This window comes from Aythya fuligula, chromosome 25, assembly GCF_009819795.1.
Source record: "Aythya fuligula isolate bAytFul2 chromosome 25, bAytFul2.pri, whole genome shotgun sequence".
In the NCBI taxonomy this organism is placed as follows: Eukaryota; Metazoa; Chordata; class Aves; order Anseriformes; family Anatidae; genus Aythya; species Aythya fuligula.
Genome location: NC_045583.1, coordinates 571,723 through 595,213, shown reverse-complemented (window position 1 = coordinate 595,213; position 23,491 = coordinate 571,723). Strand labels below are relative to the sequence as shown.

Here is a 23,491-nt window from a genome sequence, read left to right as displayed (position 1 = left end):
TTACTAATTCTTTTTCCTTGATTACTGCCAGGCTTTTAACAAACTCATTGCAGATTTCTCATTTCACATCAAACACTGCGCAGTGCACTACAGATAAACTGATTTTTTCCACAATGGAAAGTATTAATGAGGGAGCAAATTTAAAATAGCCATTTTGCTTTCTTCGTTCCTTCTTACAGGGCTTTCTCCCCACAAATACAATTCAGGATCTCGAACCAGTGTACACCAATGCTCTGCAGCCAAAGCACAACCTATCTGCAGGGCACGCAGCCCTTCTTGCTGCACCAAGGTGCATGAAGGATGCATCTGATGGTGTCACTGCTGTGAGCATCCCCAGCGAGCCTCCCAGTGAGCGCTGCTGGAGGCAGCCCGAAGTTAAAAATAGAGCAGGAGACAAATGCTTTCAGTGCAGGAGCACCAACACAGCGTGGAAGGTTCGTGGCACAGCCAGGAACACGGACACTGAGGAGGCTGGAGAAAGGCTGCACCACGCAGAGAAGTCAAGGGTCACATTAAACAAAAAAAAATGGGGCGACAGGAAGCGTGGAGTGAAAAGGGAGAAATCAAAAGGGGAATCAGCTCAAACGGAAGAAAATGTTGAACAGATTTATATAAATATATAAATAAAAGGGCCGTGCTTAAGACAGGTAAGCAGAAAGAAATCAAAGGAGCGCTCCCTACAAAAGCAGATCGAGGAATCAAAAGCAGCGTGCGCAGGGAGCTGACATCAAAGCGCTGCAGGCTGCCAGGAGGAGAGGTGAGAGGGACTGCGAAGCTGGGCTGCGCCCCCAGCGCCTTAACTCCAGCCTTGTGCGAACCCCAAATCCTTAATGCTGGACAAAGAAAAGATCCTCGTCCCCTTCCCAAAGCCTAGCAGTTTGTTGCTGAGGCATTTGCACCAGTTCCCCCTGGTTGTGTTTGCACAAGAGACTGGTTGTTTATTTCTCCATTTCTCTTCCTTTTCCTTTGTCCCAATGCAGGCTGCTCCGACCTCACCGCTCTGCCAGCAGCACCGCCCAAGCCAAGCGTCAGGTTCCTGCTGGTGCCAACGGGACTCATCTGCACGGCTGCTACAGCCAGCGAGCCCTGCAGCAACAACGTCCTGCAGTGCAACACAAAAGTGTTTCCTCAATAAAAAAAAAATAAGCACGAAGTTCGTGGAAGGAGAACAGCATTGGAAGGAGACCTACGACTTCAGCAGGTTGGAGGAATGGTGACCGCCATGCACAGTACATCCACCACCACTTCAGAGCTGCCTTTGGCAGCACGCACGGCTTCTCTTATCAGCAGAGATAGCTTTGAAGTGGCTGGCAAACCTCCAGCCAACACTCAAAACAAATAAGCCCTTTCACGTTGTGACGCAGCCCTGCAGAGGGATCTCCTCATCACAAGGCACGGACAGAAAAACTGACAGCGCCGGACCACGCGGCTCTCCTACGGCACGGCGAGCCCAAGCACGGCAGACAGGAGCAGCCTGAAAACCCGACGGTGATGCAGGCACGGCCCTGGGGCTGCAGCAGGTCGCCCATTCCCAGAAGCTGTCCTGGCACGGCTGCGTCCTCGTGCAGCACCTCCACTTCTCAGGGGCGTCCAGCAGCGCAGCACGTGGGAATCTGTCCCAGCCTGATGATCAGATCTTCCACCACAGCTGCTGGAAGGGACGAAATCCCACAGCTCTAACACTGCAGATGCTCTCTCATACACAGCTCCCAAAGGCAGCCCTGGATTTCCCACCGGGGGCTCGGCGCTGCTCCAGCGGTGACACGGGCAGCTCCCACCCTGCGTCCCCCACGAGGATGCTTTTCCCTCCAGTGTGATCCTTATCACGCCCATCCAGGCCCTCCGTAGCCTTCAAGGCTGGATTAGGGCTGCGTGCTATAGTTAGATCTCCCTCTTGAAAAAGCTCACCACTTCCAACAGTGCACAACACAGCAGCTTGAGTGTGGCAACCGAAGGGATCTCGAGCACGTCCATTTACCCTGCCTGTCCCTCCTCACTCACCTGTTTAATCCCAGCAGGATACAAAGCACTGATTTTGGAAAGCCTTAAATCACAAACGGCTCAAGAAAAAGATCTCATGCTTCAGGACTTTATTTCCAGCACCCTCAGCAAAGGAGGATCTCTGTATCACCGTATTTTCTGTATTTCACAGGATTATTTACAACCCAGCCGGTGCATAGTTCCTCAGTATAAGTTACTGTACCCACCTGAAGGCAGTCTGATACCTGAATAACTTTAAAAAAGTATTTTCCAAACAAACATAAAAAATAATCTTCCCCAGACTTCCAAATAACAGGCATTAAATCAGAGCATTTCCAGACCTAGCTGGGCAATTTTTCACACAAGGTTATAAAAATAAGGTTTGCGTTATGTTTCTTACATAAAATAAAATTTGCAGGTTTACTATCAGCATGGCATACGCAGCAGAATTAACAACAAAGATCTTTCACCAGCAATAGTAGGAAATCGGGCTGCACTTCACAACCAGCTTTGCCAGCAGGAAAACCCTTTGGTCCAGCTGGAGAGGGTTCAGGACACAGAGCTGGCTGCAAGCACGGGCAGTTGTAACCTGCTCCCAGCTCTGAAAGTCTTTCTCAACACGAGAATGGGGCAGAAATGAGTCCTTTAATGAAAATAGGGAGGGCTCTAATTACTCTTACAGGAGCACACAGCATTTAGAGAAGTGGTGCCAAAATTTCCTATTACCCTTTAACGATAAACTGCCCTTGTTTTTAGCACAGATTCTGGTACCTGAGCCAAGCACAGAGAGCTCCCAGCTAGGCACCAAGGCTGGCAGCGCTGTCCCACCAGCTGCAATTTCCATCAGGAAACAGCAAAAGCACAGCTCTTGGGTTGAGCCAGCCCTGGATGCCCTAAAAGCACCGCACGTACGGCTCCTGCTCCGGCAGGCTGCCCGTACCTACCGTGTGCGTTGGACCAGACAGGAGGCAGCGCAGAGAAATGCTGAAACAACAGCACGGCACGTCAGGGGCAGGAGACTCAGGCCTTGAAGTAACAGAGCCGGCTGCTTATTTCACTGGTGCAGCCGGGCTTGCTAGGGCTGTTGAAGCGGCCTCAATTTGCCGACGCGCAGCATCGCTCTGATTCAGCCCCACTATGCAGAGCTCGCTCGCTTAAGACAGGATGGGAGATGCTAAGGGGAGCAGGAAGGAAACGTTCTTCTAGAGTTTCTCATCAATAGGGTTATACCTTTCATCCAGGCTAGCTTGGTTTCTAGCCTACGGTTCAAGGTCCAAAACATGTGCCAACGTTCTCTATTTCCCAGCTGCTGTCTCATTCAGCCACACGACTCTAGATAAGGCAGGATCCAGTTTTGGTTTTTAACCACCCAGCACAAGTGGAAGAGTAACCTAGCGCCTGGCCTGGCCTTCAGCCAGTCTGGTGTGCCTGGCATAGTGTCAGAAAAGCAGCTGGGATGTAGTAACCAGTGCCTCCTGCCTCCTGCTTGCACAGATTCATACGGAGTTCCCATTTGGTCTCCGAGGAAGAAACCAAAGGGTTGTTGGTAGTAGCTGGTTATTCTTGGTTTTCCTTTTTTTTCTTCCCTTCCTGTTAAGAGTCCCCGTGCCCAACACAAAATAAAACAAACCGAGGTAAGACTGTGCTTATACAATGGGCTGAAAATTAAGATGCAAGTTTCCTGCCCAACAGGAACAGTATCCATTTCCATTTCCATTTGCATCCTTTGCTGAGCCACCTTGCTCAAACACAGCCCTTGTTGAAATTCAGAGGAGAGATTACTTCTCCTTTGGAAGGATTAGTGGAATTGAAGAGTAGCTGCCATTCAATAATCCCATGTAAGTATCTAATCAACTGTAATGTAATTACCAGAAAGTTTTAAAAGGTCGAAAAGGCCTTGGTATGATGTTACTTGGAAAAGAGAAGGTTCCTCCTCTACTTGGGCAATGAAGAAAAAACAAAAAAAGAATGCAACATTTCAGTGTACTCTTCAAACTCTGTTGCTATCCATTAAGAACTGAAGAAGCAGGCACAGCAATGACAAGGAACGCAGCACTGCACTTATTTCCATTCTGCTATATAAATCATTTGCTGACACACACAAACACCTGCTGTGAAAGAGCAAACACACGCTGTCCTCCGGGTACCACACAATGCAACGCTGCTCCCTCCAGTGCATCTTGCCATGAAATGCCATGTGCAGTCCCCAGCATTGGTCCTTCTCCAGCAGTCTGACCTGACTGCAATACACAGAATCTCTTTATCAGTCAAAGCAACCCAGAGACGTTAAAAATATCTGAATGCTTTTTCCTCAACACATTTCAAAAGACTGTCAAAGCCCAGAGAAAAAAAAGCCAATGAGGCCTCCAATTACTGTCAAGGCTGCACCTAAAAGGATCTGAGTTTTGAAGTCCCACACGCTACTCGTGTGACCAGTTCTTAATGCAACAGCGGCAGAGCCCAACCACCAAAGGCAGACAGACACACATGAAAGCAGCCCAGGAAATTTTAATCAGGAGCGTTCCTCCCCCACGGCTCTCAGAGGCCGTGTGATTTAGGCTGAGTCCCACACCAGCTCCTTAGGAAGCCGGAGTCATTTTGCAAGCCCTTTCCTCAAGCAGCACGGCTGCAGAAATAACTCTCCGAGATCATGACACATTGCAAGGGGGTGGGCAGTGGGGGAAGAGAGATGGCTTTCCAAGTTTGAATCGCAATGTCTTTAACATGTCAACCAGCAGATGTTACAGCCATTGACAAATCTCTACAGAGACCAGGCATTACTGTTTAATAGGAGTTTCAAAGCTTCCAGATCAGGTTTCCTCAACTGGAAGAACAGACTCTTAATAGACAAACACCCGCCCACACTGTCCCACCTTTCTGTCTTTTTTTTTTTTTTTTCCAGGTGGAAATCAAGGGGAGAGAAAAGGGAAAATGCTAACAAAAGACACCTCAGTTGCATTTTCGTCTTCTTCCAGAGAAGGACAATACATCATTTTATTGTCTGGCATAGTAGAAATTCTCCCTAATTTTTCTTTTAACAGTAGTTTCTCCTCCACTGTGGATATAAATTTATAAATTTGTCCTTGGAAGGTTGTTATGGATCACAGAGCTGAAAGCCTAGAAGATTTCTGTTTAAAGAAAGCCTCAGAGTGCACACAAAACTGTGAGCAGTCTAAGAGGAAAAACATTGCCTGAATTTAGACTAATCTCAATTGATCACCTTCAGGAAAAACCTAAAATACGAGGACCAGAGAACAATTAATCAAAGATAAGTCAAGCACAGTTGCGCACAAAGAGGAAAAAACACGTTAGGTACAGACAACAATAAAGCCATCTGCCAGAAGTAATATCTAAAACTTTGCATTTTGGAAGGGCCAAGCAAAAAATCCATCGGTTACCTTCTTGAAGAGGCGCCCAGAATCCTCGCTGACCTGGACGAAGCGCGGGATGATGTTGTTGAGATAGATATCGCTCAGGGTCGTGTGGTCCCGGCTCTCCCGCTTCACTTGGTTTAACAGGAGGTTCCAGCAGTTCACTGGCGATAGCACGTTCTGGTCCTTCCTACAGAGGATGTAAAACAGAAACACGAATTGGATGGCACTTCACCTCAGGCGGGCAAAATGAGTCTGTTAGTGATGTTCTGCACCTACACACACACCAGGAACACAGCTGCAGTGCACGTGGATCAGGTGAGGGAGATGGGAGCAGAGAAAGGCTCTAAAATGGTATTGCACGTACCCAAAATATGCCCTCAATTACACACGGCCACAAGCTTTTATCCCCCAACAAACAGATCAGACATATCAGGCAAGTGCAAGCTACAAGGATGCCAAATGTAGACTCTGATTTTTTCTTTTGAATCCAAGATCCACTGTCTCAAGCATTTGTGCTTTAACCACAAGCAAAAAAGATTTCAAGCATCCAGTCAGCTAAATAGCATCTGCATAGGAAACAAAATGTTATGTCTCGTAGAAAACCATTTATGTGCAAGCAGCTGTACCTGTCCTGAGCAAAGAGAAAGCACTACTGGTACACCAAGCTTTATGCTCTCACCTTCAAACTTCCCCAACCTTTTTCTGGCCGATTCCCTGCTGCACCCTGCAGACAGGCACCACAAAGGGCAAAAGGGGAGACAGGAGGAACCTTGGCTTATTTGGAGCAGCCAAACCAACACGGGAAATCATTTTATCTCCTGGAAGGAGTGAGGCATTTCTTCAGCCACCATTTCATACTAGATGAAAGCAGGGACGTTGGCAGTGAGCGGTCCTCCTGCAGCAGCTTGGGGCTGGCAGATCTGGGAGCGCTGACTGCAAGCTGCAATTCTCTCCAGATCTGCTTATCATGAGGTTACAGTACAGCGATGCTGATTTCTAAAGGAGTAAGTCAAATCTCTGGTGGGAAGCCAAGGCTCATCTTGCTTACTGTATGACATTCTACCAGATTTCCTTCCCCTTAAAAGAAAGGAGGTTCAATTTCCATTCAAAAAATGGCATATTCTGCACTTGAAAGGAAAGCAACCTCTGCTGTAAGAAATGTCTGACATGGCAAAAACGTGAAAAATCTGGCAATGGCCATTTGCCACAGCTTTTCTCGTGTCATCAGTGTTTGGAGCTGTAGTGCAATATGAATAATTTTAGAGAAAGAAGTACAGTTTCAAAACAGCTGATCCTGATGCTTTATTTCTTTTCCTTGAAAATAAATTAATAAATCAATGAAAAGCTCAGGAAACAACTGCAGCTTGTCATCTGGACATCTTCAAGGTTTGGAGCGAGCACGTGTATGTGCGTGTGTATATATAGGTAGTGGGAGAGGGTACAGGAAGGATACTGGGCATTTGGTTCTGGTGTTTTGAATAAAAACATAGAAAATAAGATGTGAGAAGGCATAGATTCAATTTAGACAATATTTGCCTTTGTACTCCGATGTCCCGTATTGTGGAGACTGCTGACACAGGCAAAACCAGATGGAACGATCAAAATGCAGAACTGCACAAGGCTGAAACTGCCAGATGTTGAGCTATATAAATCAAGCACTTGCCCCCCGATCTCCTGCAATCAGTGTTTGCAGCATACTGTTTGTTTTGTTAATATGCCAGAGAGCTAATTAGTAATTGAAGACCAGGCTGAGAGAGCTGTGAATCTTCCAGCACCCACCAGGCTGCAGCCAGACCCCAAAGGGCGCACGCACGGAGCGGGAGGGTCCAAGTCCTGCTGGCACCCAGGACAAAAGCTGCCACAACAGACAGTAACATGCACCTAAGTTGTGCTGGTTTCTTATTATAATTTATTTTTTTCAATTTAGGCAAGACCAGAAGCAACATTTGACTTTCTTCCAACAAAAAGGAGGCTGAAGGAGGAGCTCCTCTGAGGAGCGGTGCTGTGTGTGCCATCACAGAGCCACCTCCGCCAGCAGGGGAACCGATGCCGGCAGGAGATGGGAAGCGAGCTAAGATTGCTCGTGAAGAGAAGTGTGTAAAGGGCAGTACAAAGAGATGCTAACAGCCGGGTGGTTTGCTCCTTTGCACCACTGCTCTACAAGGACCTTGCACACTGACTTTTTACCCTCAAAGCTGGAAGGGCCATAACCAACGCCAGTGATGCACCTACCGTAAGAAAGGTTGGGAACACACCTTTGGCAAGCAAAGCTACGGCTCCTGGCTAGCTGGTCTTGCTGTAGCTGTTGGAAACTGTGTCTGGGATCCCCGAGCAGCCTGTTGCTGCCCCACCACTTCCTAAGAGCAGCGCAGCCCCCAGCTCGCCTCTTTGCACCCCTCCTTGTGCAGTGCCAGCCCAGAAGCACTCGGCTGCTTTGTTCCCAAATATCCCCCGTGATGTTTTCTGTCTCATTACGCATTTTCTCTGCCCGTACCACCAAAAGCTCCTGAACAACCCTCGATGCCTCCACTCACAGAGCCTGGCCTTGAGCAGTTCGGAGCCCTGGGCACACAGAACAAGGGCTTTAAGTGCAGTGAGAGCAGGCAAGAAGGCTTGCGAGTGAGCAGCCTGGTGAGACTGCCCTGCTTTTCAGAGAAAAGCGAGGCAGAAATAGGAAAGAGAAGAGATGCAATAGTTAACCGGACAATCCCCAGCTGTCCAAGCTGCCGCACCACAACACCCGAAGCTATTCTAGGGCAGCGCATAGCACGAATACCAAGAGCCCATGAAAAAGTATGGTGAGTAAAATTGCTGGTGTCTAATGGCGCCAGATAGGTTGTTGACACACTCCATGTGGTTAGACATGAAAGGCCATCTTGCAGGAAAGACCGATCCCAAAGCCCACATGATTCTAATTTGCGACTGGGATTGTCACCTTAAGGTCTGCGCAGTCAGTGCCGCACCCTAATCTCAACCTCATGCAACCACAGCTCTGGGCTCTCTTAAGTTTTTTTTCTTTTAAATTCCTTTAATTTCTTGGTGTCTCTCAGTTTCGCTAACCCCTTCAGCACTTTGTTAAAACAGTCTGCCTCGCTTTTTTGTACGGGTTTTCTATTGTTACTGCTTGGTTTTTACGGAAAGCGAGAAAAAACTCCCCTCCTTTAATGGCCAGCGACAATTTTCTGAGCCCTGGTGAAAAAAAGACAAAGGAAGGCCTTAAGACGAGCTGCACAGAGACAAAACAGAAAAGGAAAGAGGCAGTTACTTGCTTCCGAGCTTCCAAATAGCCTTTAAGTCTGCACATACATTAACTGTTAAACCACCTCCGAAACGCAGCATTTTCTGGGGTGGAACATGGCAACAGTTTTCACAACACAGAGCAGAAGTTATACAACTGTTTACAACAGACCATTTTCTATCATAACCACAAGCAGATGGCAGAGAAGCAAATTGTGATTTTCATTAACCATTTCAATTCTCGGAGGAGCTGGCAAATATATCCTGTTCCAGTTTCACATCGCCACAGAGAAGGAATGAAAAAGGGGAGAAAAAAAATGCGGCAGTGAGGGCTGGGTGTAACTGAGAGCAAGCTCGATTTCCACAGATTCTGCAGAAAGTCTGGAGCCGGTATTCTCGCTGACGTAGTGAATTCAGGGAGATACCCCGAGACTTCAGGGGCTGGCTCTGAACTTTCCCCAAACGCTGGGGATTTCACATGCAGAGCAACTGTTTGACTCCAAGCTCCCCTCCAAGAGGAGGAGAAGGAAGATGCCAAGCTCCAGGTTTATTTCAAGCACTATTTATACTAGCTTAAAGATCGTGCAATGATAGCGAATCTCGAGAGTTTATTTAGGTTAGCCTAAACTACACCAGATCACAGCAATTGGGGGTGTTTGGGAACAGGAAGAGGAAGTTGTGCGCAGATTTTTAAGGAACCACAAAGTATGAAGCGCTGTGGTTTCTCGAGTGTTATCTTGATCGAGTCCTGTGCAGCTTCCACTTCAAAGGTTTCAGTTGATCTCCAAAGATCAGAAGGGAAGATTGAGTCCAAGTATCTGAAACTTCTTAATTAAATTACTCATTCAGACAAGGAACTCGGAGACGAGCAGAGATTTATCTGCTCTAAGGCAGGCAGGACGGAGTGACAAAAGCCAGGGACGTGTAATTGTGTACTGCAATGTAAACCCCATTCAGGGCTAGAGCACAAAATCTGTCTTAAGAAGCAGCCTCCTCCTCTTCCCATACGAGATAGAGAAGAAAAAACCCACGCCCACAGCCTGGGACTGGGAATGCTGCGTTTCCACGAGGAGCGCAGGATGCAGGGATGAGTCACAGGCAACTGAAGAAATTACAAATAGAGAGAAATGCAGAAATTAACATCGCCCCGGCACATCATCTGCGTGAAAAGGAAACTTCTCCAGCTGTTCTTCCTTCCAGACGAGGCTTTTTCAGCAAGTTTCATGGGGTCGCTGGGTGGTAGCATGTTTCAGCAGTGAACGAACAGCAGCCTGCAGGGTTTTACAGCCAGACGAGGCACCAGAAGTCCTCAAGCAGGGTAGAAGACATCGGTACGCTGTCCTTCTCCTGACATTTCCATCGCAGCACAACTGACAAGTGCCTCTCAGCAGCAGCACGACTCCAAAAAAGCTGCTCGTAACCCAGGGCCACCAACAACCTCTGCTCCAGAGTGAAACTTTAAACACTGCCATGGAGAAAAAGACGGAGATGTCACCTCCTCAGAAAGCTGTCGGGCTTCACAGCCCCTGCTCCGCTCCTTGCTGTGCCAAACACCACCGCGGTCCTGCCCAGGGCTCGCTGCAGTTTGTGCTGGCGATGCAGCCCGTTCAGCGAGGTCACTGAATGAATAATTCTTCACGCTCAGAAAAATCTTCCAAATGATGTTATTCGAAAGACTCAGAGTAAATGCTCCAGACTTCATTCCATCAAGAGGAATCACAGGCCAAAATAGCCTATGAGGGCACTTATCTATTACAACTCTAATCATATTGCAAATGAAGTCCGCCTGATCCAAGTGCTTTTGCTGAGAGCTCCCTCACAGCCTGCATCATCTCTCCTTTAAAGAAACCATTTCGCTTTTGGAGAACTAACGTTGAACTTCTCTGCAAAGTGCTGATGTGAACCGATGTTTGATTTCCCCTTAAAGCCGTCCTGACACTGCTCAGTGTTAACCGTACATTTGGGGAATCTGAAGCATGGCCATACACGCTGCTCCCTGCCCTTCTCTTCCCAAAGATTCCAGTTATGAACATCTGTTGTTTACAAGTCCTCAGCCTGAAGGTTGCCAGACTTATTCTGCATCTTCGACTTCAAGGCAAAGGCTGCCAGAAAGCCATCTGAGTTTCACGCTGGGATATCCTGGACACTCTGCTCTCCAGCTGACAATTGCTACTCTGATTTAAAACATGGCCTTAAAATAGCATCTTCTTCCCCCACCCTTTTTACATTTCACCCTCAGAAGGGCTCACCGAGGATTTGCTGGGGTTGTTATACTAACTGACACTTCAGAACAAAATGACCCGAAGGAAGAGCCTGGAGGGGCAGGTGGCAGGGGCTCGCTGCTGGCAGGGACCCCCAGGTCCAGCAGGGAGATGCTCTCTGCCGACACGGATGCTCTCATTTAACTGCTCTGGAAGAGGCCTTCAGTTCATCAGATAGCTAAGGAGTGATGCCTATGCCAAACTCTTGACTGACAAGCTCCTGTAACAACAGGAATTATAAGAATCGGGCTGTGATATGCATTTTTCCCCTCTAGCCCCTTACATCTTGCGTGAGGATATTTTCCAAGAGGTACTGAAGAAGCCTTACCAAATAAATGTTTTATTCTCTTTTAAGTTTGTTCTAATTGAAAAACCATTTTTAAGAAGGAATAGGCAAAGGGAGGTCTAACAACCATGGTAGAGCAGTTAAAAGCAAGTCAAACCTGGGATATATCCAACTGTCATCAACTCCTGTGTCACCTTGGCTAAACCAATCTGTTCCCCCTCTTTGAGGATATAAAATGAGAAAAACATACACCTACCTCTGTAAATCACGTTAAGATGCTTCAGTGAGGCTACCTTCAAACCGTGCAATGTGCAAGCACCCTGTAAGCCCACCGCTGGCTGCACGCAGCTTGATTTTGAGACCCAACCACCCAGATTTCTACGCTGGCGTGGAAAACAGCCACCTGAGCAGCTTGCCCTGTGATGTGGCCACATGTAAGAAAAGTAAAACCCATGTCATTCATTTGTTACACCTCGCACTGCTCCTTCCTTTACACGTCTGCTTCTTCCCATGCGTGCTGCAGGAAGCCACACGATCCCATGCGCAGGGTCGGGCTGAAGCCCCTCGCCCCTGACAGCGCTCCCTTAAACGAGCGCGCTCGGAGCAGCTCGGCAATTACATAATAGCTGTCGAGTATGAAAGCACAGGCAAATTACAGGGTTACTGCCTGACAAGTTTCCTCCTTGACAGTGTGTTATGAGATCTAAAAACTGCAAGTGACATGGTAAGCAGGCCCTGAATGATATGGTACTTTCCGACATAATTATCACGTTACCCAAGGAACATGCTATTACCGGGTATTTATAGGGTCGCAGCCATGCAATTACAGAGTAGCCACCAGCCTGTGCACATCTCAGTCATATAATACCAGATCCTTAGGTGGAGAGATCTGATGGCTGGCTTTGATCACATTGTCTTTTAGGGGGTTCCAGATTAGATTACAGCTTCGGCATCTACAGAACAGATATCGGGCAAGTTACTCCTCACTGGTCAGACAGGGCAGTGCTTGGGATGGGTCCTTATCATTGGCACTGCTTCCTTACTGATGTATTTTGACATATTTCTGAACGTTGAAGCTCTCTGAAGGAAGCGACCAAGCAAGCAGTAGATGGAGCTGCCCCGGGCACCTTTACGACTGCTCCACTGCTGCAACAAACTCTGCCCGCAGACCCATCGACCATACAAAGCTGGGTTTTCTTCCCCTCCTTCCAGGTCTTAACCAAATGAACATATTGGAGAACTGGGACTCGAACCTTGCAGGGTAACGTATTCCCCAAGCGAGCCGCTTTCCTGCTAGGAGCCATCTGCTGCTAACGCAAGCAAAATCAGAAGAGCGAGCCCTGCCAGTCCCATGCGAAGCAAAGCGGAACGATGCTCAGGAACAGGTTCCAGAACTTGACCAGGACAGCAGGGACATCTGATCCACAAAATCAGGTGAAAGCTTTATGTGACGATAATAAAATCACCTGTCCAATTCAGGCTGCACCCAATAGCTAGAATATATGAGGACAAACGGATCAAAAAACAGGGCCAGGGTTCAGTGAGGAAACTGCGTTAGAAAAAAAAATTGTCTTTTAAATCTGCGCTACCACTGCCAGCATATTTAATTAACATGAAGCATGACACCATGCAGCATTCTGCGCCACTATGGTAACAGCTTCCACATTAAAAATTCAGTCTCGATCTCAAAATAGGAAGCGAACTTCATATGCCTTTCCCAACACTAAAAACTGAACACAAACGCGTTTCTGCTGGATGTTTCGTATCGTGTAATAGAAATGAAATCACCACAGCAAAATAAACTGAAAAGGATAACGTGGTGGAAAATCACAGTTCAGGACATTGTTTATTTAGTGCCATCCTAAAAGTTTGTGCAGAGCACGCCCAGATTATAGTTCTAGGACAAGTTTTGCTGTAACGGAAGAGGCAAATACCTCAGACGACCACTCTCTGTAGGTATGCAGAATAACTCTGCTCTGCTTCTCAGACAGCTCCACTTAGGAGTCATGCTTTCCAGGCAACTTAGCACAATGTGCATTTTAAATGAGAACTGAAGTAAATGGCATCCAAGCTGTACAGCAAGGAAACTAAAATGGTGCCTTCTTGATGGTTTCTCAAAAAGGGGTTTAGCTAAAAGGGCTGAAAAAGCTGAACATCACAGCCCCCCAGACACCACTGCAGAAAAAAAGGCACGTCCCCACCGGGACACTGTGCTCCAGAGGCAGATGAGATGGATCCTGCCAGAGGACAGACCCATCCCCCTGGAGCTGAGCTGATTCACACCGCGGGGCTGCTCGTGCCATTCCCCAGCTGCTACCCAAAGAGGGAGCCCAGCGAGCCCCAAAGCTGGTGGCACCCCACAGCCCTAAACCCCATTCAGCAGGACAGGCACGAGTCTGTGCTAGAAGAGGAGAGCTGATTCCATGGAACCACATCCGATGGGCGTTACTCACCCCAGCCCAAATAGCTATGTGGGGAACGACCGAAGCAATACTGCCAGACCTACCTGCACATAATGTTTCCAGCAGGTGAGACAACTGATTGCCAAGGAAGGTGCCTTCAGATTGCGATCGAGTCCCGTCCAGGAATCCTCCTCCCACCTCCCCAAATGGCACAGCTTTATTTAAAAGCATTATTGTCTTTAATTCGCTACTATTTTAAAGTGACATTCTTTTAAATCCTACACTAAGTATGTGCAGGATATTAAAAACAGAGTGATGCTATGGCAAATCGCAACACGTAACAGATCAGAAACAATTGAAAATGAGAATAAAGACACTGACTCTGAAGGAAATCCTTTTTTTTGTCCATCAAATTTGGTGTACAACTTTGCCCACCTTCCCAAGAAAATGACTCCTTTTAGATTGTACCAATTTTTACCATTCTGTTCCCCATGGACAACATATGACCTACTAGGAATTACTGAATGTGAAATGGGTTGTGTGTTTATAATGAACTTGGGAAACACTTTTGCTGGATCAGCTCTCTTTTTGCATTCCTCCATCAGCAACCACATATGCAAGAAAAAAAAAAAAAAAGGACAAAAACAGAAGGCAAATACTCTACTTGAATTGCTGGTCTTTGGTGCTCCTAGTTTTAGCCAGGAATCTCTCAGCCAACTTCTCCAAATTCCTCGAGTAATCCATCTCAATCTCTGCCTTCTTGCGGAAGAAATCCTGCAAGTCCTGCAGTAACTGGACCCGAAGCTCACACTGTTGGTCAAGGCATTTCAGCTGCTCTACCAATTGGGCACGGATCTCTGTAACAAACAAAAGCACTACAGATTAAACAAAATCCCATTAGAGAAAACACCATACAAACTCTCCAGAAAAATACGGTTAAAAATATGCTCCCTCTTTAGTAATACATCAGCAAAGCTCTGTTACCATTAACTACATCCACAGACAGAAAATGATTGCAATTGCAGCTCGGATGCACCGGTCACAGGAAAGCCATCCAGCAACCTGCGCTGCGGTGCGCCTGTCTTCGAGCAGAGCTTTCCTGCAAAGGAGTGCATCGGTTACAAGTGTCAAGTGCATTTTTGGCGTTAAGAAGAAGCGGTCACTGCCTAAAAATGTACTGAATCTCAGTCTGGAAAAAGGACCGAATGCTGCAATCCCCCACGTCAGCCCAGAAAGGCACTTCAGGGAATTTCGATCAAATTCCTTTGCAGACTCCTCTTGATGCAGAAACAAGATGCTGTGCGTACTGGGGCACTCCCCGAAGGCACCACTTTGGGATTATTCAGTTAGTTACCGAGTCTCCAGCTGCGCAGCTCTCATCATAAGCCAGGCCATGAAAACAGACAGACACCCCTTTGGAGAGCCAACGTGATCACACGTCCCACTGGGGAATTACCGCCGGGAAGGCTAGCTTGCTGTTAAAAGATCTCCGAGTAACACGTTTATGGCTAAAGGACACACACGGCAGGAACAGATCCAAGTGTTAATACCATTCTGCATCATTGTTACTGAAGACTGCTGTTGTATCTGCACAGGATTTTATCAATTGTTTTGAAAACATTTTGCAACCACGGAGGTTTCTCACGTTGGCCATTTAGGACAGGCTGTTAGTTCCCTTATCTCACTGGTTTGGGACTGAGGGACAGCAGTGAAATGATTTCCTCATGGTCAAACAGGGCAACAAAACAGCCGAAATGCATCAGTCCCTTACTCTGAAAACATGGAAATGTTCGGTGTTGCAGCTAGGAGAGGTTATTTAATAGGCAATAAGCTCAACAGGAAAATAATAAGGTGTGCACTTTCATCTGCAGATCTTTGAGCTGCTAGAGACGCCCACTATTGCTAGAGAGCGACTGCTGCGCTGCCCAGGGCGTCTCCCGGCTGTGCTGCTCCAAGCAGAATTCGCTCAGCAGGGAAGAAACCGGAGCTCGTGGCACTCGGGTGCACGGCTCTGTCCATGGCCGCGCATCCCAACTGCACGCCCGGCTTTGACCACCACAACTGCAGATGGGGAAGTACGTGTATCATTTCCCAAACGCAACTTTTTAATCAGCGACTCCGTTGCTAATCCCCGAAACACGTAATGACAGAGGCAGCCTGGCATCCTCGGCATGCCTGTCCCTTTGCCCAACGAAACCACGCTGACCTCTGAGCACTTCTCCCTTTGCCTTGGTTCGTGCTCACATCTGCAGGACCAAACAGCTTCGGGGGGTGGAGGATCTCTACCGAAGGCAGCGTGCATCTTTGTTTTAGGGACTCAAAAACCCCAACCACATGTATACAATGATGGCTCCTACAGGCTGCCCAACAAAAACAACCTACAGACGTGGGTTTCTCAAGCCTGAAGATGACCTCTATGAGCACTCCAACCTGTGCAGACCACTTCTCCTTCCGCGCCCTACCTGCGGCCACGTGCAGCCCTCACAGCACGGAGGTGGCAAAGCCTAAACAACAAATCCGAGCAGTCGAAACCGCCACGGGTGGGCAGAGCTCTCCAACCTCAATTCCTTTCTTGGGAGAGAATTTTAGAGAACAGGAAACTTCTGTCCCCTCATCAGGAAACACAACTACGGGTGAACACACAAGCCCGAGCTGCTGCATACTTCTTTAATGAAAACCACTTCGGCACATTCATTTCTCCCGGGGAAGGGAAGCGTCAGTGCCACTTCCCCCTCCTGCACGGACGGCTGCGACCTGGGGACAGGGCCTTGCTCCTGGAGCCAGGGGGGATCCTCAGCCCCACAGGGCTTGAACCTGGTGGTGGGTGACGAACCTGCTTGGGAGCGTGGGGGGCACAGGCTGCAGCACCCGGCTCTAGGTGGGTTTGTCACCCAGTTCTGGCTAGCAGAAGTAATTTGGGACTAACAGGGGCTGGGAGGGGCACAGGGAAAGAACAAAGGCTTATGTGCATTAGATTTGCTAGCACTTACTTAAAAAGCTTGCTGCCTGGTGCTGAACATAACGCTGTACACATACAGACACACAACCACAGCCGTGCCAACCTTCTGGCTGCTGCTGGCCCCCGGCCACCCTCTGGGGACCAAAGCCCAACCACCAGGGAGATCCATCCCCAGCTCAAACAGAACGACCAACCCTCTTCAGCCCCTTCTGCCCCCTCCCAGCAGCCAGCTACCAGCAGAAAAAGCACAGCTTCCCAGACACCAGGAGCTCTCGAAGCCCGACAGGTCAGCAGAGCGCACACGCTGCAGTATTAAAACCAAGTCCTTGGCTCTCAGGGTACAATATTTCACGCACAGCTCTGCTGCTAAAGAACTAGTAACCTTTTCCTTTAGGAAAAAGTGTGATATCAGCACTTTCTCATCATAAATAAACTCACTGTTGGGTGTTTTTTTTGAGGGAAGCAGCAGCAGCTGATTGGGCTCCCCGGGGAACAATGCGCGATTCAGCTCCGGCGCATCGCAGCCCCTGGTGCCGCGCGGGGAAGGGCAACCTTGCTCATCTTTCACACACACACACCACGCAGGACCTCGCCGCAAAATAAAATCAAGAATGCAGGAATTTCCTGAGGCTTACTGGGCTTTCGGGAGCACAGTGCCTGCTTGTTTTCCCGCTGCTTACACAAGCAGAAGATGTTTTTTTCAGACCCGCTCCGGGAACGCAGCGAGGCGCAGAGTGGGGCCGGGCACTGCAAGCCACGCGTTGCCCCTTGCACTGCGTGTCCGCAGTCACAAAAACCACTCCAATTTTGAATTCACTGCTCCTCCATCTTTTAATTTACCTGGGCTATGAGGTTAACAGCCGCTTGAAACCACCAAAAAGCCTTCCACCTTCGCTGAAGCTCGAAGGCCTTGGGAAAGCTCGATCCCACCCGCAGCGACCATTCGAGCTGAGGCTGCGCGGCTGCTGCCAGCTCTGTGGGACAGGGGGTGAACAAGCACGTTCAATTCAAGGCCAAGAAGCCTGCAGAAGAACTGGGGTTAAACATCAGGTATTATGAGGTATTATGCTCACAGTAAGCCTTGCCCTGTATCGCAGAGTCCCTGCTATCCCATTTCAAGCCCATGTGCCTGACAAGCACATAATTAAGACATCCCTAGCAGCAGCAGCAAAGTTTTCCATCCACTTAAAACAAACGCATTTATTCACTTCCAGCATCAGGTCATAAAGTCACCTGGGTCACGGAAGGACAGCACATTGTATAATCCGAGACAATTGCGTATTTTATTTTTGTAATCCTTTCTGCAATTAGCTTTCCAGCATTCCCCGTAGCACTCAGCAGGCATGGCCAGTTAGTAACGAATTTTTTGGTAGGAAATATCTCCTACCTTCCGTATTTTAGAAACATTTGCCATTCTCAATATTTATAATCTATTTCACTTTTATTTTTCCTCATTTTAACCACCACAGCCTAGGGAGTATTGATAGGCACAAGTGATACTGCATTATCATTAAGGTAATTGTCCCCAGATTAAATTATAAGAACTATTTCTTAAATGGTTCCTCTAATACTTTCATGCAAAGGTCATCACCTCTCGTTTCCATCACAGACACTACACCTCCTTGGGACTTTTACAATGCTAAGTCTACAGCCAACACTAGAGCTAAAAAACTTAACTTGATACTGAATAAAGTGCAGACTTCATTGCTGTCGTGCTGTATACACGGGGAAACATTAGCTTCCAGCAGCTCCTTTGCTCCTTAAGAATGATGAAAACAGCTGCAGAGTCTGCAGAAGGTAAAATTACTTCTTTCCCTCTTATAAGCACGTTACGGATGTCGAGGGAGAACAGGGGAACCAAGACCAAAGGTCTCAATGGTGAATCGGAGCCCCCACCTCGCTGGGTACCAGGAGATGGCACGAGGAGCCCGAGCTCCTCACATCTCCGCACATCCACGCGGCAGCTTTCTCAGGACGTCCCCACCCCGCTCCCAAACACCCCAGTTTAGGAAGGTGACGGCCTTGGGAAAGGAGTGGGATGAGAGCGAAGCAGACCAAGCCACCCCCAGCTCCCGCCCAGCTTCAAAGCGATGCTCTCGCCCACACAGCTCCCAGCCCCGCCGTGCTCTCGCCTCGCCGTGGTGGTGCCCTGGGACGGCCCTGGAGGACCCGTCCTCCTCCTGGCTTCGTGCAAACCGAGGACAGGCAGGAGGCAGATCAACATCACGGCACAGAACCAGGCCACGAACAGGATGGTGGAAGGCTGCAGACTGTGGCTCCGCACAGAAGCAGCACTTTCACAGAACTGAAAGTCACCGAGCATCAAATCCCCAGCTTGGATCTGATCTCGGGCTATTCAGCAGCATGTGGAAGACAAAGCAGTCCGGAATGAACAAAGTCTCCACTTTGTAGAGAAGACGAGCAGTGATTTTAGCCCTGATGCCTCGTCCGCGACAAGTTGCTGAAAGTCCTGTCTCCTGAAACCAGAGCTTTAGGCTAAGGGCACAGCTCAGTTTGAAATCAGACCTCCACTTTCAAAAATTAAAACCCAACCAACTCCACGCCTTTGAATACAAGTTATAACCATCTAAATATACAAATAAGGTTCAGAAAATGCTTTAGAGTACATATTTTGAAATATTCCCAGAACACTACTCATTGCTAAGGGTTCTTCACATCTCCCCAACACCATACACAAGAAAAGTTCCAGTCCAAAAATGAACAACTTCGTAGCTTTATGAAAATGCTCTCAATTACTTTTTTTAATTTGATTATATGTAGCGCTGTGACAAACGACGGCCTGAGCTACGCTGGCTGTGGCTGGGAGGCTAGGAGATTTAGAAAAGCCTTTATACTGGAACAGGGAGAATGTCACGGGAAGAACTGCTGTGCTAGCAGAAAGCTGTTGATCATCACAGACTTAAAAGTCTGCCCGGTAATCTAAGAACTCAGCTTTGAAGTGAAAATGATAAGAGGAGGAAATACAGCCTTTTGTTTAAGACCAGAGCCGGGAGGGAGATTTGGGCTCAGGTTCATAATCCTGTCAAAAACTGCACACGCTGGAACAAGGTAAACTTTCCTTTAAAAATGTGATACTCGTTACCCATTGGAGAAATATTAACATCGGGTAATTCACGTTATAACTGTAGAGGGAATCTTGTCAAATAGATATAAACATAATTACAGGCATTAGTCACTGAAATTCTCTCTAATATAGCTTGTGGTAAAATCGCTCTGAGGGGTAAGATGAGTGCTTGAAGCTTCGTGTGTGTGAAGGAAAAGAAGAGGGTACAAGGCATGCCAAAAAGCAAGAAGTTAAGGCTAGTTTCTAGCGCCAGTGAACTACCGAGGACACTCATCTGTTCTTTGCATACCGACATCCCACCATTTGCATCGCTAATTGCTTGGGTCTGCTCGATTTTCCAGGCACGACAAAAGAGTCACTGAAGGGAGGGAGGCAGCTGGGGCTTGCGGCGCTCAGTCCGGTTGTGAAACACCTCAACCACAAGGGTGGCCGGGGAATTTCAGAGTTTTGAACACCCTTCAACTAGAACCCCACTGAACGCAGCAAACCCATGGATCTGTTTTCCACACCTGTACAAAAGAACCACTCATCTGCAATGCACAGGCTGCAAGCTGATGCGAGGCTTCAGATCGACGAAGCTTTCAATCCAATTCCCCAAAATTAAGCAACTGAACATGTTGACCAAGTTACCAAGACATTTAGTCCACAAAGAATTCAAATTAAATATTTAGGTTTTTTGTCTACCGGAACGGTCGCGAAAGCCTCTCTTGCTGTTATCAAAACACAGTGCACGCTGTTGACTTTCCAGGGAGGATGTTTAAAAACAGGATCCAGATTAAATTACCCAGGGCAGGGATTTGCTGCCCTGATTTCAACTGCAGAGCGAGGATATCTCCTCCCGCGGGCAAGCACGACCAAAGTCCTCCTTCCTGTGCCTAACCCCTGCTGTGCATAAAAACCCTGGTAAGCGTAACGTGGCCGAGTACATCAGGTCTGTAACGTTTTTAGGTCCCACAACCATTTATTCCAAACAGATAAAAATTAATATTTTTCAAACGAGTACAAAACAAAAGCGCGGACTGCAAGGAGCAGGAGCATTTCCACGCCTTGTGTCTGCAGGAAGTCTCCCAGCTATTTTAGGATCCTCTGTACTCAGTTAAAGGTCTCCCCCTGATGACATCAAGCCAAAAGAAGCCTTGGACAAACCTCTGCTTATACTTTCTGAATGCTGGATAAAATATTAGAAATGAGTGGTAAAACTACTCTTTATTGCTAATTTTCAGCTGGGATTTATAAAATTAAAAAAATAAGGGTGATTTTGACACGTAGACCATTAGCAGAAGCAAAGCACCACTCGCACGCACACCAGTTCACGTCCTTGGTACTCAGAAAATAATTCCTGCTGACCAACTCCTCGTAGCCTCCAGCACCGAGCAGCCCGAGCCCTCGTGCTCCAGGAACAGAAATTGCTTTGGGCCCATGAAGCAGCTTGAAATAACATGTTCTTCAAACAACTTTTTAATAGTTATTTGAACAGCTTCCTCCCCTGCACGGTGCTGAATCCAACACTGCACAGACGGCCAAAGATTTGGTGAACGTTTTTAAAGCACACACAAAAACCCCTTATATGAAATACTCCCTCCTTTTCTGGCCCAAGCACGCCAGTCTCGCTGAAGCACGGTGCTCTCAGATATTTTTCATCTGATTCTCCTACTGCCCACTCCCAGAATTTATTTATCATAGAAAGAAGAGATTCTTTCCTGAAAGGCTGGTGTGTAAACTACACAAAGAAGCAGCTAACAGTGCAAGGAGCCTGGGTGTGTGCTCCCCAAAACGGCAAGTCAGCACAAGGGAACAAAGGCAGCGAGGAATAAAACAAAGTGCATGGCGAAAAACATTTTCAACCCAAGATACTCCCCATGTCTCACAAAACCAAGGCTGGCCACTGCTGAAAGCCAGTGCCTGGACCCGTTCTGCCCGGGGAGAGGGCAGTGGCGGGGATTTCCACGGGGCGTTGCACGAGGCGCTGACGCAGAGGAAGCGATGCTGAGCTGCTCCCGGCCCCCAAAACCCCGTCCCCGCCTTCAGCCCTCCCTGCCACCGGCCTGCACCACTGCAGGAATCGCCCTCGATTGCGGCCGGGCAATAAATCATCCCGCTGTCTGATGCTGGAGGGAGCTGGGGCTCGAGCAAATGTTTTTTAAAGTGACAGAGGTTTTTATCAACAGCTCGCCCAGATCTATCAGAGCCACAATTCAATTCTGCTTTGCTCAGTTGTCGGCAGGAACCAGAGTAATTGCATCAGAGACTTTGGGTCTTCACCAAGGTGGCTTAGGGGCAGAGGGCTCCCAAGGGCACAGCATCCCTGCTGGAGCACGGGGCTGCACGTGGCAGCTTCCTTCCTTTCATCTGCTCAGTAAAGCACCCCACTCCTTCAAGATGCTTTTCCAATAAGCACGGGCAGGGTAGAGCAACACTGGAAATAATTAAAGTTGGCTGATGGTCTCAAAGCCCAAAGACAGCCTGATTTATTTGAAAATCTCACAGTCCAGAAGCCATCACGGGAGCATTCTGCATCGACCCAGGTTGTACAAAATGCAATAGGATGCCACTTCGCCACCCCTGGGGTGATCTGAGAATCTTCTAACACCTACACTGCTAACATCAGTGCCAAGAGACAAGTTCTCCCACTCCTGCCCTGTTCCCAATAAGAATAATGCCTAAAAGCTGTGCATCTTCCCATGGCATGTCTACAATCCCATGTTTGACAGCATTGGCAAGTGCTGAGTCCGGCATCGAAAGCAGATTTCATGCTTTGACAGGTTTACTTCAGCAAGCCGTATTCTGCACCTTGCAACCATTTAAACCAGGTGTGCTTTCTGTGCACGCATCATGGTGTATGGCCTAGGTCTTATCAGTTCCCAGAAACTTCGTTGCAGTGCCTACTGACATAATCACTGCAGGGGGGAAACAAAACCAGACACACTATATATATACACACAGCATATTTTCAAGAAAGCTGCGAGTCTGGGGAAGGCTCAGGATCTACAACCACCCTGATCTTCCCCATGGAAGCATCAGAGTGCGAGAACTAATCAGGCCAACCAGAAAGTGTGGGAAATTCACAGGAATCCACTTCAGAAACTCCATTAATTCATGTGCGAGCGCTGAGCCGGCTGGGCGTGGGGAGGGAGGGAGAGGAGCCAGGTACTCGGCTCTTGTTTCAAAACAGAGAGCCCATTTGAATGAAGAATGTTGTGCTGCAGTGTTGCAGGCAGCACAAAGGAAGTTACATTCCTGCGTAAAGGGAGAGGCTGGCACTCGCTTTACACAGAAAGGTTTATTTATGCTAGAATGGAAATCCAGCCCGGGATCAGCAGAACAGGTCCCGCAGAGGCAGCGGCTGAGCTGCTGCCTGGATGGGTGCAAGGGCTGCGGGACTCGGGTCTGGTTCTTCTCTCGGTCCTGTCCTGCACTTGCAGCCTGCTGTTGGAAACATGTGCCTTCTTGAAGAAACTGGGGGAAAAAACACCAGCTGAAACTGCCCAACTCTATCTTAAAATCTCTCCATAAAGCAGGAGATTTAGAATCCCTATAGGATTCCATCCTTCATGTATGGTGCCACTGCCTCTTCTTATTGTCAAAGCAGGACAAGTAATTTCCATGCCAAACACTCCTGCTCTAACAAATAATTAAAGCTTCCACCTTTTCGTCCATTTATAAAGCTACTGAGTCCAGAAATATTTGGGTGTCACTGAAGTGCTCCAGCACGAGACCTTCATAGGTCTTCATTCAAACCAAGCATTAAGATTTCATCTGCCAGTGGTGATCACAACAAGTGAAACAACTGCTCATTTTGCTTTCCATAAGTGTTTTTTCTTTTTTTCTTTTTTTTTTTTTTATTTTTTAAAAAAGTGTTTCAGCTACATTATGCCAAACATTGCGAGGCTTTTATTTTAATGGTGGA

At 47.9% G+C, this 23,491-nt stretch overlaps 1 protein-coding gene across 5 annotated transcripts in view; it reads right to left on the bottom strand.

The window, feature by feature from the left end:
* Positions 1-23,491, bottom strand: part of SRGAP2 (SLIT-ROBO Rho GTPase activating protein 2) — a 101,163-nt gene that overhangs the window by 53,987 nt on the left and 23,685 nt on the right. For all 5 annotated transcript variants that reach the window (XM_032203067.1, XM_032203068.1, XM_032203070.1 and 2 more), the window contains exons 2-3: positions 14,205-14,397; positions 5,379-5,541 (exon numbers count right to left, since the gene is read on the bottom strand). In XM_032203067.1, coding sequence (XP_032058958.1) covers positions 5,379-5,541; positions 14,205-14,397 — 356 coding nt within the window. The remainder of the gene's footprint in view (positions 1-5,378; positions 5,542-14,204; positions 14,398-23,491) is intronic.